Source organism: Coptis chinensis, chromosome 3, assembly GCF_015680905.1.
Source record: "Coptis chinensis isolate HL-2020 chromosome 3, ASM1568090v1, whole genome shotgun sequence".
Classification (NCBI taxonomy): Eukaryota; Viridiplantae; Streptophyta; class Magnoliopsida; order Ranunculales; family Ranunculaceae; genus Coptis; species Coptis chinensis.
The window spans coordinates 51,883,904-51,904,930 of NC_141458.1; the positions used below are offsets into that span (position 1 = coordinate 51,883,904).

Sequence of the window (21,027 nt, forward strand, 5' to 3'; positions counted from 1 at the left end):
TACGCGAGTAAAACCCTTAATGAAGCTCAATGTAACTATACCACCACAGAGAAAGAGTTTCTCATCGTTGAATATGCCTTGGATAAGTTTCGTCCGTACCTAGTGGGTTCTTCCACAATTGTCTACACCGACCATGCGGCGCTTCGTTACCTATTAGTGAAAAAAGATGCAAAACAGAGGTTGATTTGCTGGATTCTCCTCTTGCAAGAATTTACTCTAGAAATAAGAGATAAAAAGGTTGCAAAAATGTGGTTGCAGACCATTTATCACGACTCGTCAGTGAGGTCGATAATTATACAGAACCCATCTGTGATTCCTTTCCTGATGAACACTTGTATTCTGTTTTTCGTCCCCTTGGTACGCTGACATAGTAAATTACTTAGTTACCGAGGAAGTCCCTTCATCTTGGTCTCATAATGACCGAAAAAAGTTCTTATCCACTGTGAAATTTTATTTCTAGGACAATCCCTACCTCTTCAAGTATTATTCAGACCAACTTATACACCGTTGCATTCCCGACTGGGAACATAATGACGTGTTATCCTTCTGCCATGAACAATTTTGTGGTGGTCATTTCAGTGGAAAGAAAACAACGACCAAGGTTCTACAATGTGGATTTTATTAGCCAACACTGTTTCGAGATGCACATGAGCATTGCAAAGCATGCAACCGCTGCCAGCAGCTAGGACGCATTACACAACGCAATATGATGCCCTTAAATCCCATTTTAATTGTGGAAATCTTTGATGTATGGGGCATCGACTTCATGGGTCCCTTTCCAAATTCTCATAGCTTCCTATACATACTGGTAGCCGTTGACTACGTGTCCAAATGGATTGAGGCTTTGGCGTGTCATGCTAATGATCATAAAACGGTCGTTTTGTTCGTAAAGGAAAATATTTTCTCTCGATTTGGTATTCCCAAAGCTATAATTAGTGATGGGGGAAAACATTTCTGTAATAAAATTTTTGAATCATTAGTAAAGAAATATGGAGTCGCGCACAAAGTGGCAACTCCGTATCATCCTCAGACCAGTGGCCAAGTAAAAATCTCTAATAGAAAGATCAAATCCATTTTGGAAAAAACTGTTAATCAATCTAGAAAAGATTGGTCTCTAAGATTATCTGATGCCTTGTGGGCATATAGAACAGATTTTAAGACACTTATAGGGATGTCTCCTTATCGCCTCGTTTTTGGAAAACCTTGTCATCTGGCGGTTGAACTTGAGCATCGTGCTCTATGGGCCATCAAAAGCCTTAATTATAATACCAATGCGGCAGGCGAGAAGCAAAAATTGCAGTTAAATGAACTTGAGGAAATTCGGAGTGATGCCTATGATCTCTCGAAGTCCTATAAAGCCAACATGAAAAGAGTGCATGACAAGCACATATTGAGAAAAGATTTCAAAGTTGGTTAAAAAGTTTTATTGTACAACTCGAGATTACACATTTTTTCAAGAAAATTAAAAACTCGATGGTCTGGTCCTTTCACTATCTCTGCTGTCACCCTTTATGGGGCTATATCTTTGAAAAATTTAAACGATAACAACGAATTTCAAGTAAATGGCCAACGTCTAAAACATTATCATGAATTGCATTCTCCAGATGTCGAAAAGACTCTTCTCCAAGATCCAGTCTACACAGACTAATAGATTTGTTGGTGTACTTCCTTCCATGTTATTAAAATAGGGAGAGTACACCATTAGGGTAGCCGGGCCCTCTTCTATTTTCTTTTCTAAAAATCCCTAGAGTGTGTGGTTGCAAGCGCCGGAACCTTAGTCCATAAAAACTCTAATCAGAATTGAGTATAAATGTCTTCTGTTAATTGAGCAAACGTGCCTTCTGGTAAACAATGGGTACCCAAAATTTCCCCTCGTTCCTTCTCTTCCCTTTTCTGTTCTCTTCCTTGCGAACTTCAGTTAATCATTTGGTGTAAGTCTCACCCATCTCAAATAGGTAATGGTCATAGTACTTTTGCTCGAAAGCGACGTGCACGAAGGATGGGGTGGTATATGAATTGTCAAACACCTTTCTGTCCAGGTCTTGAATTACTATCCTATATGAGCCAGAGCCGGTATAAGGTATATTATTGTCTGACACTAGCTCAGTAGGACAAACTTCGTCATCCTCCCGTTGCTCCCACAGGTTAGGATTCGTCTTAAGGATTTGTCGTTAAAAGACTCACATTCGTCCAGTGCTACTAATAGCTCGAGCTCAACTCGGCTCGACTCGTTTTGCACTTGGAGCTCGATGACATACTTCTCCAATTCCATCTTTTCCTTCTTAGATTACCTCGTTCATAGTCTACTTGATAGAGGGGTATGTAATTGAAGAGGCCAAAAAAATTGCCGAGATATCGATACGATATATATATATATATATATATATATATATATATATATATATATATATATATATATATCGTTTTTTGGGTACACCGAGATGGAAATACCCGATATATCTCAACCGAATATTGAATCTATTTTTTCCCGATATATTTCGCAATTTCAAATATAACGATATATATTGACCGATATATACGATATAAATTTTTGACTTTGATAGATATTGTTGACTTTGACCGAATATTGTTGACTTTGATTGATATATTGACTGTATTTCCGATATAATAGACAATATATCCGATACATCGACATACAAAACAAAATTTTGACTGGTCAACAAAAAAATGAATATCTCCGATATTTTCGATATATCTAGGTTTTTTGGTACATCGAGATATTCACCGAATTCTATATTTTGGTCCTTGGTATAGGCTATAGAGTATAGATTGTATATAGGCCCTAAACCGAAAACCTAGCATATAATTGTTTTTGTGCAGGATCTCGAATTATACACGATTACTTCTCGAAATGAGTTTATCAATTGAATTTTTTCATGTATGTATAATTTTGAAGGAATGCATGTATGTGCATAACTTGAGATAATGCCTGTGGTCCTCTTGCTTAGTCGCTTTATGACTTCGATTTAATCAACTGAGCGGAGCGAACGATCTGGGCAGAAGAGAGTGTATGCCAAAAGGTTTGGCATTTTGGGTGCGTGTTTGGTTAGGACGTGGTAAGTGGTTCTAGTTAACTGACATATGCAGATAATAGGGAGTATGTAATTGGACATGTAATCATTACAATCAAAATTATAGAATGATATGCTATAGCAGGCACCAAATGATCTACTAACCTAGTAACTTATATGAAGACCATGTGGGAAGTACTTTAGATGAGATTGTTTGCTGGCATATTTTCCTTCATTTAGATCAGTGTAATAAAGTTAGATCGTGCAACCATTAGCATTGCATCAGTACCAACACAAACACTTCCCATCAACTTTGTTCTTCTTCGTGCCTAGCATTAAAGGCCACATCCATTCACAAACTTCTCACAACGGACTTGCCCCTTGGGGTGAAGAATCATCATCTAAACCATACAACTCTTCGTAAAAAGTGCCCCTTTTAGGCCCACTCATCCTTGACTAATCACTAGTTCTCATTGTCACACTAGTTCTCATATATTCTCACAACTTCACTTCAGTACTTCAGCACACTCCAAAATCAAAGTTTCAGTTTTGAAAAAGAGAAATCAACAATGGTGATCCGAAAAAGTAAGTTCGTTGATATTTAATATTTGTATTAAGCTTCTTGTGTACGTATCTCAGTGGGGAAGATGATGAACAGATGTATTGGCGTATTGCAGTTGTTATTACATATGATTGCAAAGTTACTTCATGTTTACATATTCTCTTCATCACACGCATGGTCATCTTCTAGATCCGCTACAATAACAAAAGTTTTACACTTACAGTTTTAGTTAGACTTTTAGACACTAAAGTGACAGCCTTTTGGTATCACTACTAAAAAAAAGGCTTTTTATGACAGTTTTTAGCTGTCATGAAATACATACCATGACACTTTTTGATTGAAAAACTAGCTGTCATTACTGGGGGTGTCATAAAAAGTCAACCAAAACTGTCATTAAAACTATGACGGTTCATAGAAAGGCATCTTAAAAATTCCTTCCATTATGACATATATTAGTCTTTAAAACGTCATAGTAGGTAAATTTTATTATGACACCTCATATGTAACCGTCATATATTATAGTTGGAACCGTCAAGAAATTCACAATATTTTCTAACAACACAGTCATAACCGTCAAGAAATGCCCATTAACCATCGTGGAACTGTCATTTTATGGAAAAAAAAATACGTCAAGAAATAGTTTACACTATGACAGTTCTTCTAAAACCGTCATCTAATTTTTATTTTTTTTAAAAAAAAAAATTATATTATTTATATTATTATTATATTTTTCCTACCAAAAATACTGCATAATAACATGTAATTCAATTCCTAACCTGTAAGCTTATTTCACCAATAAAACAACTATAAAATTCTCAAAAATAAAACTAGAACATTCACAGTAACTATTCTATATATTTTCAAACCATTCGAAAATACTTATTCATTACATCAATTTATTCAACAAGAAAAAATAACAAGTTATTATCCTACCCTAAACCTACACCTCCTGGTTTCATAAAGAAGCAAAAAAAATTACCAATGCTTTTTCATACCATTTGACAAGTAAAATAAACACAAGCAAACGCCTGAAAAAAATATTATATTCATTGAACCATATATATAACTTCGAAAGAGTTTTGAGGGTTACAAATTTAGATTTACTAAAAGTTACAAATTTCTATACGATTTTCCAAGCAATCCCGAATCTTCAAAAATGGAATAACAAGCATTAGTGACGATGGCTTCACTCAATGTAAATCCTAGTGCCGCTCCACAAAGCCCATCTAATTCCAAAGAAATCACAAAACAAATAATGAACTCAGAAAAACAATCATACTAATTAAATTCATGCAATTAATTAAATACTTGACCCCCAAAGATAGAGCATTTGTTGTCTACTCCCATATCTCGACGACATAAACAATGATTACATAAAATCGGTGTATAAAAAGAAAACCTTATAGTAACTTGATGAGTTGAAAATTGAGAAAATAGAGAGTGGGGTTTAAGTTTTTACTTTGACGAGGAGCTTGAGGTGAGCATGACTCATCACGTTGGGAAGCAATTCTTTGGGCCTTCTTCCAAAGGCGCTCCCACATGTCGGTAATATCAGTTGATCCAATAGATGTGTTCTGATGGAGATCTTCTCTGGAAAAAGGAAATTCATCTTAGATAATGTTTGTGACTTGTGAGAAGAAAAAAAAAAGTTGTTAGTACCTTAATTAGTTCAGCAATCATGACATTCTTGTTGATAGCTCTCCCCATAGCTTTAAGAACAATCTCGTTAGACCCTTTATCCTGAAGAATCGACCTGCATTTTGACATATACAAAAGAAAAATACGGAGCTTTAAGAAGCGAACATAAATACCTCTAGAATATAAAAACTTAATTATATGCAATTTGCATATCAGGATAGCAAGTATATTTCCAAATACAAATGACTAGTTGCAAATGTTAAGTCTTATGGTGACTCTACATGCATCGATCAAGAAACTCAAAGCATATACCTAGTTTTTTCTGATAAAAGTATTAATAACCATTTAGAGGAGAGAAGAGGATTGATGTTGCTTGAAGTAGAGAAAGAGTTGCGGTTAGAATTGAATGAACAACTTTCTATATAGCTGGAGAATTTTGTAATACCATCACCATCAGCTACGGTTTACTTCAAGTCAAAGAACAAAATCTTGTGAAGTATCACAATCTTAAAAGGCCTCTAGACTAATGTATCACAAAACACAGTCTATATGAAATCCTTCTACAGTATATTGAAAGAAAATTCAAACTGAAATATCAAGCAACTATTATTTACAGTTTGAGAGTAAATGAAACAAGATTTCACAGATGATACCAAAAATCAATTCTCTGCCCAAAACACGTCTTGAAAAAGGTTCTCTGGAGCCTTTTGTTTTTTGGTAAAAATGCTTAAAGACTTGAGTTGGGGGATCTCAAGTTAACAAGTTGTGATTGAGGATTTCTACCATGCAATATTTAGGATTGCATAGGATTGTTTAAAGATAGTGGCGGTCTCGTATACGGTGGATACAGATATGTTGTCACTCTAGGCATATTGTCACTCTAGGCATATTGAAGTATCCAGGCACCATAAATCTTAGCAATATTTTAATATCACCAATTAAAATTGTAATAATTCTTTTCTACAAAATAGTTACTTACTTCATTCTGAACAACAGCAGTTTGTGGTGCCCAGCCAATAGAGTGAAGCTTTCTACACAATGGCGGTCCCAGACAGAGAAGCATATATTAGATACACAACTTCAAACTTAAGCATGAATCATAATTGCAACCTTTGTGACCAATAATGGTGTACCAGATAAATAAAGTGCACTAAGGATATGTTCCTCAACCTAATGTCTTTTGGTAATGTTAGGAAATACAGTATAATGATATGTTTATGATGGATGAAGCATAAGCCAGTTTCATTTTTAGTTTAGGATCTAAGATTTAGACGTATTAAATACTTCTGTAGTGACACAAAACACACACATGTAACACATAAAAGAAAAAAGATTCAACTGATCGAAATGAAACTTTGTCAAAATACAAAAGTAATGCCACAGATCAGGACTTACAAAATCTCATCACCCACAGTAATAATTGATGTTGTGAGAGTACTATTCTGATGCGGGTCTATACTATTCATTCCATTGCTTACAACTGGAACACTTCCAGAAGCTGGAGGTGTATACCTTTTTGCTCTCCCAGCTCTTTCCAATCGTCCATCAATAAGTAGATAAGCAGGTCTAAAGTGATCTCTCTTGCTAGATTCACTGATGCACGTACAGTAACAAATTTGGTACCATATCATATATACTTCCAATAGAAGTGTAATTGTAAAACAGAGAACCATTTATGATTACCTATGTAAATAAATTTGAGAAACCAGAAGAACCACTATATACATTTAAAACAATGAGAGTCGGTTAGAGTTAAACCGTGGTGCTCACACCAGGAGAACTTCCGAGGCACTGACTTAGAAAATACTATAAGCCCAGTTAAAATAGACTTACCCCTGATAATAAAGACCGTAGTATTGAACTTTACATGTCAAAAGAAATGCCCATACATCCCTGTAAGAAAGATAGAATGATGTTAAAACCTTCATAATTTGTCTGAACCCAAGTCACATTGACACAGATACACATGTTGTTGTCCCACACAGATACAGAGTGTCTGACGTGGCGATTTATATGAAGTTGGACACAAGGAAAAAAAAAACTTTTTACTATGCTTTAGTTACACAACTAATTCTTGGCTAAAAACCTTACAAAGCGCGTCCTTACAAACAATTACTTATGAAAGTAACATATCATGGAGCTGTAACTATGTTAATAGATTATTTTCCTAGTCATTTAGGGTATGGAAGAACCCCTTGTTAAAAACCATATGCACAACATGTCCATGTGTCCGACACAAACTTTTTTTCTTCTTCCTTTCTTTCTATTTAATAGATTATTCTTTTTTCTTTTTTCTTTTCTTTGAATATGAATATGAATCTATGTTCTTAGGTTTGCACAGACAAACTAGGAAGAAATGTATATGTATCCCTCTACTCAAGTAATATGAAGTTGTGAACAATGACAACCTCACACAGAAAATAAATGCAAAAGGATGCCAATTTATCATGTTGATCCCATTAAAGGTGGTTATTCAATGTGAAATGCCTATGCAGCTGGGATAAAAATGAAATATTTCTTCTGAGAGAAAAATAAAAGAGTGAAAATAAATGCATTTACCGCATTGGGGTCGCCTATTCTTGTACCAAGAAATATAGCTTTGGTTGGTTTTTCCTTCAGTAGAGCCTCCAAACCCGATTTGCAATCTAAGCGAATAGTTTCTATTTTCAATCCATAACTGGTCGAACAAGTAAAGAGCCATTTATTTTATATACTATGACATAAAGACAAATCAAAAGCAACAAAAAGCTTTCTTACTTTGTAGCTGTTTCGTGAGTGAATGAATTGATCTCAGGGAAAGCATACGGGGTCTCAAAATAAATAGTTCGTATGGGACACTTTAGTGTGCAATTTTGTACATTCCCGTTTGAATCATCAGGTTTTCCCACTTGCAAAAAGTAACCAGCCCTAAGATGTAGCAAAACCTGAAAAACCAAGCAATTGCAAATAATCATATGTAAAGAACCTAAATCGAACTCCTATTCAGACAACAAATGGAAAAGAAATTACAGTTGAATCTTTCCCTCCATTAAAGCTAAAGGCAACCTCTTCAAACCTGTTAACCTGATAAAGATACTTATCTGAAAATGTCAGTACTTTTACTTTTACTTAGACATAAGCCCAATTATGTTGTCCGTTAAAATAAGCACAAATAACGAAATCTAACTTCAACGATTTGGAATTCACAGGTTTTGAGTTAAATATACCTTGAAATCGTCACCTCATGCTTCTTCAATTCTCTTTCTGAGCTTTTCTCCTTGAAATTATTCAAAGCCGAAATAATCACTTTCAAATGAGTGACAAAAAAAATCAAAACCACAGACCAATTCAAAACAAAACAAAAAATCAGTCAAAATCAATTTCCTTTTAACAAACAGGACGCGATCAAATTCTTTAACAAATTGGGGAGATGAACAAACAACACCAAGCTTGACACTAGTAGGGACAGAGGTCAATAGAAGACAGTGTGTGACTGACCCCCTATCTAACACAGATAGACGGCAAACAACCACAACTAGTTTTCTTTTCCCAATACAATTTCTATGCTTAGGATCTTAAGTTTGCATAGTAGACCATGAAACAAGAGACCTGAGAAAGGATTTTCAATAGCTAATGTGTTTGCATGTCATTTTGTTACCATCATGAGTTCTCTTTCATCTTTTTTATTCTTTCTGGAACAAAACTACATAATTTTTCTTACTCTCGATCAATATCATTGTTTTCCCTCATTCTACTTATTTTATAGATCACATACTTGTTTTGGTTATCTGATTGTGACCATTATCATTTTCATTGTAATAATGGAATACTACAATGATTTTTCAGATATAGCACCATATCTCATCTTAGGCATTGCAAAAGGGGATGATTTAGTTAACAATTGACAATCCTCACAAGTATTGAACTTGTCATACCACCTCAACCACACAAAGGCAGCAAGCCATATATTCACCTTTTCAAATATTGCATTGTCAATCATAACACTTTAAAAACACACTTGCGCATCGTAATGAACATAATATCAATGTATGCAGAAGCTAAGAGCATTGAAGTCATTGTAGTAGTAGTTACTTAAAGCTATCAAGACATTAGTCAGATGCTTATCAAGTGTTTGTCTATAGCCAATCAACAACCATAGTATAATAATGAAAAGAACCTGTATTTTTAAGACTAAGACAGAAGAGGAACTTACATGGCTTGGAGGAATATGCTTGCCACTAAGAAGGTCAAGCAATAGAGTTCCAAAGCTGTAGACTACACTTTCTACTGTTACTCTTCCTGTCAAAAATAAATAAATAAACAAAAAAACTTTACTTTATTTTGATCGACTTTTATTTCAGCTATACAACATGTAAATCTAGGAAAACATTGAAAATCAGAATTGCTTGCAGCACAGTTTAATGACTGGTCATGCTGATAAGAAACATAAAGACTTGAAAACCAAGCAGATTCGCATGTAATACAATATTTAACCTTTCTACTAAAGTCAATAAATTGTAGAACGCACAACAGTTATTCAGAAAGAGTTGTTCACCCATATGCTCTCGAATAACATCATTTGCTTAGATTGAACAAAGAATATGCACAATGTCATATGGTTGTTTAAGAATCAGACTTGCTAATTGGACAGCACAAACATGATAAAAATTATTTACTAGCTTAAGTGGCATTAACAAAAACAACCAAAGCATATGTTCCATCCAAAATTTCACACAAGCTATCATGATAAAAAGGATCATGGTTGCAGGTTCTAAAATTCGAATGTCATAAAGGCTTTAAATCGAAATCACAAAGAAAGTTAACAATGTACTCTTCGTTAAGTAGTATTTATCTGTCCTCATGTACTCTGGAGGCGTAAATGCCAAGTTCGTACTGTAACTCTTCCCGTCTTTGCTATTCTTCATTAGACCAAAGCACGAGAGCCTGGGATTACCATCCTATCAACAACCGTCTAAAAAATAAGGTCTAGACAATAGACCAAAGTACGTACAATACATATTGGGGTCATATTAGATTTAGTGGCCATATTAGAGATCACAATGGAGCAGTAAAACTGTAAAAGAACTTTATAGAGGTCATATAGATTCTAAGTCAGTCCTCACTCAAGAGCTTAAAGTTGTAGAGGTGGGAATCCAAGGATGCATGGAGCAGAACTTCAATTCTGTGAAGGTAGCATCTGGTAATAGGCATCATACCGGAAAGTATATTTTTGGTTCTTTCACGTTCAATTTCTTTAATCGATCCTAGATTCAGCTTTTTATTGTGTCAAACTAAAAGAAACTTAGATTTTCATAATGATTTTTTTTATTAAATAATAAACACTAATTAATCATTCATGTAAGGAAAGGAATAGTAAGATTATAGGACATAAATGAAGCAAAATTGTATTAGAAGGCTAGTGGTGGTTAGAAATTTCTACAAAGTGACACCTTCAACTCATTAAACTTCTATCTCATTAGAACAAGACTGTGTGTTTAATAATGCGACTTCATTGATTCCAATTCTCATCTATGCCGAACACTTACAAAGTCATTCCTCTTGAGAGTGGAAACCTACTGGGCAAGGAGCCAAGGACCTAATACACACTTCCAAATTCAAAACTGTGAAATTACATAGAAACATACCAAGTTAGTACTGAAAATTCAGAACGTACCAAGTTATTACTGAAAATTCAGACTATGCTAATCCAAACAAAGTTAATCAATGGCAGCAAGCCCTTACTGATAAGTTGCAACTACAAACATAGTTATTCTTCCATGTTCCATCGGAGTGGTGATAAATGCGTCAATGCTTTCTAACAATGTCTACTACCTAAGATATATGACCGATATTTAATTGAATAGCCCCAAGATCAAACAAACCATCCACATACAGAGATCTCATATCCATCCTTATTGTATTCCAACTTCTACCAAGCCCAAGAATATCCAAGCAAGCTTACATTTCTCCATCAATATATATTTGACATAATTAGCAACTACATTAGTTCAAGCTGTGCGAAGTACCTTATTTAATTTATAGCATTGGCTTTCTAGGTTGATCCAAATGTGAACCTGGTTACTTCCATTACCATTAGATTTCTTTGGGCTTGATAACCTGGCAGAAACAATTCAGTCACTCATTCCACATTATGAATCACTATGAGTTTTATAGACAAGAATAATGGTTAATTTAATACTAAATGTGCTACACGATCAATGATGTATAATGTAATATTTAAGCAGTATTATACTAGTGTGAATTAGAATATGAGAGGGCAAGACCAGGCATATATCTATTAGGCATTCATTCAAACAGTGTATATGCACATGCACAAAGACCCCAGGCAGTTTAAAAAAATGATCGAACTATATATATGCATTATAATAGCGATAAAAAAAGTAAACATAAACCAACCATTAATTAATTGCAAGAAACTTTCCATTCCCATTTTCATTTCATACCAGTTGTAAGAGAGAGAGCAATACTCTAGCTTGAGGGATTAACTCACTGACTGATAGGATAAGGATTGTCGTTGCTGTTCCCTTGTCTGGCACGCTCACTCCTATTTCTTCTGCATATCCAACCAATCAATACAAATAGGGATAATAAACATGGAATTGAATACTCATATAAGATGAAGATCAGAGAGATTTGAATAAAAAAAACGAAAGAGAAAATAACCGTTTTTTTACCGGATGAGCGGAGAAGGTTAGGCGGAAAGATGATTACGAAAACCGCCTTCTCTATGTTTCATGAGAACACAATAATCTTTTTTCTCGTTTTCTCTTCTCTATGTTTCATGAGAACACAGTAATCTTTTTTCTCGTTTTCTCCATTGAAATGTGGGAGCTCCAATTTATTTGGTTAGGCATGGTTTGCAAATAATGAGATAACAGTTTTGTTTTTTCGATAAGAATATGAAATGATCGAGATGAGAGTGGAGAGTAGCTGGGTAACCATACTAGTTTTTCTTAATCTCCTCATGGTATTATCTTGAAGCTAAATGTTATAGAATCGAAGCCAGAGCCAGAGCAAATGGTGGAGAGAGGTTGGAGCTTGAGAAAAGATTGGAGAGAAGAACCCATGCGCACCATTTTTTTTAATTTAATTGTCCCCGCTTTCATTTTGAGTACCGAAATTTTGAGTTTTGTCTTTTGAGCGACGGCTGTAGTCTTTAGGTTTAAAATTTTTGGGTCTTATTACTTGGTGGCAACTGGCGAGTGGGGTTTAAATATTATATATATATATATATATATATATATATATATATATATATATATATATATATATATATATATATATTCGATAATCCAAATAAATATTCGATATTGGATATTGACTATTTTATCTAAAAGAAATGGTCGCTTAAAATAAGAAAAGTTAAATAATTAGCTTGACGCTTTTAGAAAAAGAATCAAGAAAATCTATTACGGCTCCACTATCAGCGTCATGAAAAAAAAAGGTAAAGTTACGATTCTTGACAGTTTATCCAAAAGCCGTCAAGAAAATCAATGACGGCTCAACTATAGCTATCAACAATATACATCAAATGCCATAAAAAGAATGTTGAGTTACATTTCTTGACGGTTTATACGAAAGACGTCAAGAAAAATAAAATTTAGCCGTCATAAAAAGCCTTTTTTTTAGTAGTGTATGTTGCTTCATTATCCTTGGAAAAGTGTGACCAGGGACGGAGCCAGGAATCTAACCTAGGGGGGCGAGTGTATACGCATAATCAAAATCTGAGAACGGTTTGAACGGAGCGGAAATCTGACCTAGGGGGAATGCTTATACTATTTTAGAAAATGAAATAGCATGAAGCATGTTTACCACTTTGACCATGTAATTAATAAGGGATAACAAAATGTATTAGTAGATTAAACATACTCCGGGTGCTTGAGGGGTCTCTGTCATTGGTAAACTGCTATTCTGAACAAGTTGTTGACATATGGATGATGAAAAATTATAAAGTAAAGGAGTTGATAAGAGCCAAAAATTGTAGTTTTAACCCCTTAACAATAATACTTTTAGACCAATTATGCGAGTAATAAATAAGGAGCATATTTTCAGTGCGCAGGATGTATGGGTACGCAGGTCTATGAGCTAATGTTGATTACATGCTTTTATGTATTTCAGGCATTGGAGTCAATTATGTGCATAAATGTGTCACTTTGGCGAGATAAAAGAACAAGGGTTGGTTGTCAAGAAGTTCTGTGATTAAAGGCCAAGATTTAAAGAGAAAAAGCTTTTTTAAAGCCCGGTCAAAGCTGAAAAGTCAAAGTCAACGCGGGCAGAAACAGTGCACAAAAGTCAGCAGAAATTCCGAAAGCCGTATCTTTGGACTCAGACCTCGGAATTGGGCCTATCTTATGTTAAAATGACCGGCTCGGAAAGAGCTTTCCAATGGTCTAAGACTTGACCCAATCAGAGGAGCAAAAGTGGACAAAAAGTCTGTTGAAGTCAAATCCAACTTAAAAGGCCTATGTGGCTGAAACTGACAAGCAGACTATGAAAGTTATTTGACTTATTTCCAACAACAAAAAGCAGGAACCAAGTTCACGTATTTCCAATTGATGGTAACTTACTTTTTATCACTAATATCAGCTTATGGAGCAGAGAATAACACCAAGAAGAACTTTCAGAGGAAGATTAAAAGAAAAGAAAAGCCGGTTTATAGAGCAGAGAATAAAACTGAGAAGAACTTTTTTTGGAAGATAAAAAGATGTATCTCGGTGTGTGAGTGGCCCAGATGTATCTCGCGCACGATACATCTCGCGCACAGTAGATTTAGCCAATATATATTAGCAAGTGATATCCTCTACTGATGACTGACCTATGCAGGTTTGTCATGACTTTTACCTTGGCTACCAGCCTTGCATATGGGTACCAACTGTAATACCCCATAAATTTATAATAGGTTGGCCACCCCTAATATAAATTTAAGGAGCATTAATTGTTAAATATCAAACTTAGCATATAAGAACTTAGCAAAACATTTAATCTCATAATTGATGATCAAAGGGTTTAGCATATCGCTAAATCTACCATGCGCGAGTCATGGCACCTCATAAAGAAGCCCTTTCCAAAAAGACAAAAGAAGAACATATGACTCCCCGTTACGTACATCTAATCAAAGGTTAGGAGTCCTTTGAGCAGAGTAGGTCCCCAACTCTCATACGTGTATCGACCTTAACGAGACTGAGTCCAAGAACCTGCAACAACTATAAAAGGTTAAACCTAAATATAAGCAAGCTTACCCAAAAGCTTAGGACCTACTTAGCAATAGAACCATCTTTTGCATATTAGTTAACACTTCATTTAACTTGTACTAGAAAATGATTCAGAATTTATTTTTAACACCACACGATAAAAGTACGACTTGTAATACTTAATATCAAAGAAAAATGGTTATCATTAACCATGGGTAACAAATCCAAACATAAGAAACTAAAAAAAACAAATATCTCAAAAACTATGACAAGCCCACGTCCCGTAGCTCTTATTGACTATGGTTATAGCGGGATCCATTCGTCAAATTTAAACCACGACAAGCCCACGTCCAATAGTACTTATTGACATCGACTACGGCGGGATCCTTTTGTCGGAAATCAACCACATACATATAGCACACTCATTAACTTTAACAAAGCTAAACGTGCAAATAAACATGAACCTATATAAAATAAAACATCACATGTAGATATTGAAAGTCCACTAGCTGCAAACACAATCGAGTATTTCAGTGTCATAACTTGTAAGAAAAATAAAATAAAATGACATGATCAAATTTCAGCAACGTCAGAAAAATAGTTTCTGGTCTGCGCAGTCTTGAAAAACAATTCATATAAAATTAAATACAACTCCAAATCAGTCAAATCCAAATCCTGTGAAATCCAGATACATAGATCTAGATTTAGTCTCAAGGAATGTTTATCTAATTAAGTACCTAAGTCATTGTAATACCTGACTAAACCTCAAGTTTTGGGAATGTCAGAAAAACGGTTTCTGGTCTGCGCAGTCATAGGAAACAATTCATATGAAATTAAATACAACTCCAAATCAGTCAAATACAAATCCTGTGAAATTCAGACACATAGATCTAGATTTAGTCTCAAGGAACTTTTATCTAATTAAGTACCTAAGTCATTGTAATACCTGACTAAACCTCAAGTTTTGGGAATGTCAGAAAAACGGTTTCTGGTCTGCGCAGTAATAGGAAACAATTCATGTGAAACTAAATACAACTCCAAATCAGTCAAATCCAAATTCTAAGAAATCCAGACACATAGGTGAAGCTTCATTCTCATCGTGGTGACTCCATTGCACCTTGACCAAGTGAATGCTCTTCGATCTAAGATTCTGAATTTTCTTGTCCATTATACAATAGGGATGTTCTTCGTACGTTGTGTCATCCTGAAGTTCAATCTCACTAAGGTCGATGTGGTGATGGCGAGCGTCCTCTCTTAAGAACTTTTTCAACATAGACACGTGAAAGACGTTATGCATCCTAGATAACTGAATAGGAAGCGATAACATGTACGCTAGTGGTCTGACTGCCATAACAAAGTTCCTATTTAATATTAACAAGTGAAATCCTCTACTGATGACTGACCTATGCAAGTTTGTCATGACTTTTTCCTTGGCTACCAGCCTTGCATATGGGTTTTGGGGAAGTCCGGAAGACCTATGTGGGTAACCTTTCGGGTGATGGAATAGGGATGCTTGATTAACCTTTGTATTCATCGACATTCCCCATTTACCTAGGTGCACTACATTTTCAAAAGCTTCCTGTCGAACCGGCTCTTATTTCAATCCGTGCTGGACCGATCTTGGTGGTATTCTTTGTTAAGGAAATGGCTTTAAGTGTTTCATACTTTCATCTATGCAGATACTTCAGGATTAGTAAGACTTATGTTCACGTGATTGGGCTGATGGAATTCTTGAAGTCTCTAGGAGACTTTAATAGGACCGTCCCAGAAACAAAACTAGACACCTACAATGAGAAAAATATCAACATAGATCAAACACCTTACCTGAGTAGTATTAGTGCACTGACGGACGAGAGTATAAAATAAGATAAACCTTTTCTTTTTCCTTTGGTCAAAATCCGGAGGGTTAATATAGTGTCAAAGAAGTAATCAGTTTTACAGAACAAATTCTTTTTAGCTCCCCCCCCCCCATGGCCTCACCCCAAAATAATAATAATAAATATATAAATAAAACAATAAAGAAAAAATACGAAAAAAAATTCAACCTATATATAAAGGTTATCTACTAATCATAGAAAACCTATAACCATACCTAGTGCTTTGAGATCAGCCACTCTTGATATGAGATAATTAATCAGAGCACCGTCTTCAAATTTAGCAATATGGTAACCTCTGAAAATGCTTTTTGCGGTGGATCAGATCTTCTTGTTGAGTTTGGCCAGCTCCTTCTCCTTGCCACTCAATTTAATAGTCAAGGTAATGCCAACTTTCTTCAACACCAAAGCACTTTTTAGTAAAAACTCGAGAAACTTGAATTCGTTTTCAGACCCTTCAAAATTTTGCATCTCAATGCACTTCAGTTGACGAAGCTTGCAAGTAAATGATAACTCTGCATCCTGATAAGAGCCCAAAACTGTAGTTTTAACCCCTTAATAATCATACTGTTAGACCAATTATGTGAATAATAAGTAAGAGTTAATACTGATTACGTGTTTTTATGCATTTCAGGCTTCAAAGTCCATTATGTGCGAGAAATGTGCCACTTTAGCGAGATAAAGGAGCAAAAGTCAGCAGAACTTCCGAATGCCATATCTTTGGACTCAGACCTCGGAATTGGGCCTACCTTATGTCAAAACGACCGGCTCGGAAAGAACTTTCCAATGGTCCAAGCCTTGACACAATCAGAGGAGCAAAAGTGGACGAAAAGTTTGTTGAAGCCGAATCTAGTTGAAGAGGCCTTTTTGGACTGAAAGAATTGGGTTTTGGGCCTGATTCTCTGGCCCAAAACATGGCTCCAAGCCCATGCACGATTTTTGGATCTGGATGTATAAAAACAAAAGCTTGACTCATTGTTAAGGGCAGTTAGGTTAGGTAGATAGTTAGACCTAGATTAGTTAGCCTCCATTAATTAGTTTTAGAACTTAGTTTAATTAGTTTCAATTCATTGTATTAGATTAACCCTTTGAATCTTGTTCTTCATTTGATTAGATCAATAAAGTAGTATTTTTTATCAATTTTGATTTTGTCATTTCCATTTCTAGATCTAATTTCAATTCTTGTTCTTATTTCATTTTAGTCATTAATTTAGATTTCATTATTATTTAAATTAGTAAATTTCAATGCTTTATATTATGTTTAGTTTTAATCTAAATGGAAATGATTATGAATGATTCAAGGCTAAACCTCCATTAGAGGGGTTGAGAAGCCTTGATGAAAGCTTGATTCCACTCATCGTAGAATCGCCGTAATTTCCTTTCCACTCTAGAAACGTTTAGTTCACCATGAGAATGGGTTTAATCATTCACATGCTAATTATTAATTGGTAGGAATGCCATGTGTAATTAGGGATTAGGAAGAACCGATTGTTCTGCTGCGTGATTCAATTCAATTCGGATTATTACGACTTCGCCGCTAGTGGATTAAGTTGAGTTAAGGTGGAATCAATCCCCTCTAACTCCTTAACATCGAATCAACGTGAAGCATTCCCCTTAGTTGTCTGATAGTCGACTAGTTGTATTTCATGGGTAGTTGCATCGTAGTCTAATTCCCCTTTGTAAAGCTCTCATTGACTTAAGACTGATTTCTTAGACTTAGAAAACAATCCATGCTAGGGAACTAGGAGTGGAACGAACTACCTACTCCACTTAGTGCAATTCGCATCGAGAGTAGAAGCTTTGATAATTGAGTGTAAAAGGATAGTTTTAGTTTACTTACGTTGTGAATTCATCCCACATTTCGTAGGTAAACTATTCATTTTACATATATCAAATGGCGCCGCTGCCGGGTTAGTTGCACTTTAGCATTGTTTTTCCTTGTAAAAAAGTAGTCATTTTAAGTCCCATTAAACCCACCCACCCTTGTTTGTTTCATAATTGTGGTTGCCCATTTCGTTAAATTTTTCCAAGTAACAAATTCGCGAAAAAATACTGTGAAGGCTCATCAAGGAGAGCGCGACCCGCTAAGTCTTGGAATTTTCTACCACCGAACCGCCACGTGGCCATACCAATACCGACCAGCGCTCCAAACACTGTAATTGAATTTACATCGAGCGACCCCCGCCATTTGAGGCGACCCACGCTTAAAAACATCGTAATTTGACAATTACTTGAGCGCGAAGGAAAATGCTTCTATGCCGCTGAAGCCGCCACGTGTTAAATTTATCGGATTTCGGCAGGTTTTGATTCGAACTTTGATCTTTCATATTTTTCAGTTGTTCTAACTTGCTTCTATACATGAACAAGCGTAAACAAAACGCTTATTCATAAGCGAAGCAAAAGGACGCAATTAGGTATTCCTTTCTTCCACACCTCGATCTCCTCGTTAGAGGTTTATACTAGTATATCAGAATTGTTTGGAGTGTTGCATGTTTAGTTAAGTTCGACTTAGTCTTGCATGAGATTAAGGTCCGCCGAACAAAACACCGAACGTAAATACACAACAACATCAACAATCAAATCTATCTAGTATACCACCCACTACACCTCTAACTACTATTTCACACACACCACCCGATATAATGGGGAAGAAAGAGAGACTCCTCTCGGACTTCTACAAAGCCTTGAGCGATAGCCCCAAATCTTGCATCGTTCTCTAGCGGACTCCAAATGGGGATTTGAGAATCCCTCCAAATATTTTAATTTGTTACCCGCTTTTCATGGTTTAGACCATGAAAAACCTTATCACATTACACGCGTAGGATTGAACAAGTCCTAACAACATTCCACCATCCTACGGTTGGTGCGGAACAAATTAAATTAAGGGTATTCCCTTTCACCTTAGCCGATAAAGGCGCCTTGGTTAACTGCCAAGCGCTTAATTCTCGTGGACTCGTGGGCTAAACTTGTTCAAATTGTTTATGGAACATTTTACCCACCCCTAAAGACGGATGAGATGCTTTCCAAGATTCATTTTTTTCGACAAAATCCTCATGAATCATTTTCGAGGCTTGGAATCGCTTTCACCGATCTGCTTTTATAGAGTGTCCACACCATAACTTAGCTTAAAGACACGTTAGTTCGCGGCCTTTTTCAAAGGACTTCTACACCACCATAAAGAAGTCCTTGACATAATGAATGGGGTAGTTTCTTAAGCAAAGGAGCCCTGAGGCTTATAAATTTTTAGAGGACCAAACTAAGTTTAAATAATGGTGGGGGGGGTGACGATTACTCCCGCTCCGCTAGTTCTTCTTCAATTAAGTTAAGGTTTGGTATGTTTGAAATTAAACACGATTCGAGCTTAAAACTCTAATCGAATCACTCACTAAAAAAGGTAGAGGCCATTTTCAGACAACAAAAGCCTATCCCCGTCATGAATGTAAATTCAAACCCATGTAGTTTGTTTGAGTCCCGAGCATCCCGACTCCCATCGCCCTATAGCCTATGAACAGGCTTGTTCCATTAATAGTGAACCTAACGCCCTTGGAGACAAAATCCCAACCCGGTTGGAGAAATAACCAACACGCCACACCTCAAGGGTACAATAATCAATATGTTAGGCCAACGAACGGCTTTAACCAAGCTCCACTCACGACAAGGACAGGTCGTGGTAATTTTAATAATTATAACAACCAAGTGCAACCTCGACAAGGTCAAGCACAAGGTCAAGGTAATTATAATAATTATAATGCTAATAGAGGTATCGTTCCGGTCAATAATAATTATCAAAATCCACCAATAAATAATTCACGTGAAATAGTTCCAAACCACACCACCCGTGACTACTACACCCACACAACCGATCGCTTTGACACCTTCATACAAGTGAGCCAAAAACTTTTCCAAACCATGGCTCAATCTAACCAAATGGCTTCTACAATCCGTTAATAATTTAACCCAACAGTTGGCTCAAGATAAAGCCCAAACCAAAGGTGTGTTGCCAGGTCACGCAATACCTAATCCTAAAACAACAAACACAGCCTTTGAGGTAACCGATAATACTAGTAATGAATATGAAAATGTAGGTGAGATAAATGCCATCACCACTCTCCGTTCTGGCAGAGTGGTTGATAACAAGGTAACTATGCCTATAGTTACCCCACCAGTAGCCCCTACACCTACTATTTTACTAGATACCGAAATAGAAACTGAAGAGCCTACCATCGTAAAGGTACCCGGTTACAACACAACCTAAGAAACAGAAAAGCCACGGTTAAACATCCAGGTGATACCATTGCTAAATATAGACAGAAACCACCGTTTCCACAAAAATTAGCCATGTTAACTAGGGATACAAATTACGAGGAGATTAGGGACGTTTTTAAGAATCTAACTATAAACCTTCCCTTCCTCGAAGCTATTAAAAGCTACCACATCATGCTAAGTTTCTTAAGGAATTGCGGTACTACTAGGCGTAAGACAAATATATCAAAAGACGCCCTTTTTAACGTAACAATTCCCAACCTTTATCTGAAAATAATGGAATTGTTAAGTACAAGGACCCCGGTTGTCCTATCAGATAATGCACCTTAGGAGATTCCTATACTGAATTTTACGGCGTTATTGGGGGGGGCTAGTGTTAACTTACTCCCATTTTATTTGTATAGACAAATAGGTCTAGACAAGATGCAACCCACTAAAATGACGTTGCAATTAGTCGATCGGGTCTA

The 21,027-nt window shown here is 35.9% G+C and overlaps 2 protein-coding genes across 2 annotated transcripts; both read right to left on the bottom strand.

Annotated features, from left to right (window-relative positions):
• Positions 1 to 4,648: 4,648 nt before the first annotated feature.
• On the bottom strand, positions 4,649 to 6,905 carry LOC147509964 (uncharacterized). Its single transcript, XM_086597967.1, has 4 exons — positions 6,628 to 6,905; positions 5,254 to 5,347; positions 5,054 to 5,184; positions 4,649 to 4,820 (listed from the first exon to the last, which is right to left on the bottom strand). The coding sequence occupies exons 1-3, from the start codon at positions 6,903 to 6,905 to the stop codon at positions 5,146 to 5,148; spliced, it is 411 nt and encodes a 136-aa protein (XP_086454093.1). The 3' UTR covers positions 4,649 to 4,820; positions 5,054 to 5,145.
• Positions 6,906 to 6,968: 63 nt separating this feature from the next.
• On the bottom strand, positions 6,969 to 11,121 carry LOC147509965 (uncharacterized). The gene is made up of 7 exons (XM_086597968.1): positions 11,094 to 11,121; positions 9,425 to 9,510; positions 8,439 to 8,488; positions 8,242 to 8,295; positions 7,990 to 8,156; positions 7,792 to 7,909; positions 6,969 to 7,125 (listed from the first exon to the last, which is right to left on the bottom strand). The coding sequence occupies exons 1-5, from the start codon at positions 11,119 to 11,121 to the stop codon at positions 8,072 to 8,074; spliced, it is 303 nt and encodes a 100-aa protein (XP_086454094.1). The 3' UTR covers positions 6,969 to 7,125; positions 7,792 to 7,909; positions 7,990 to 8,071.
• Positions 11,122 to 21,027: the final 9,906 nt, after the last annotated feature.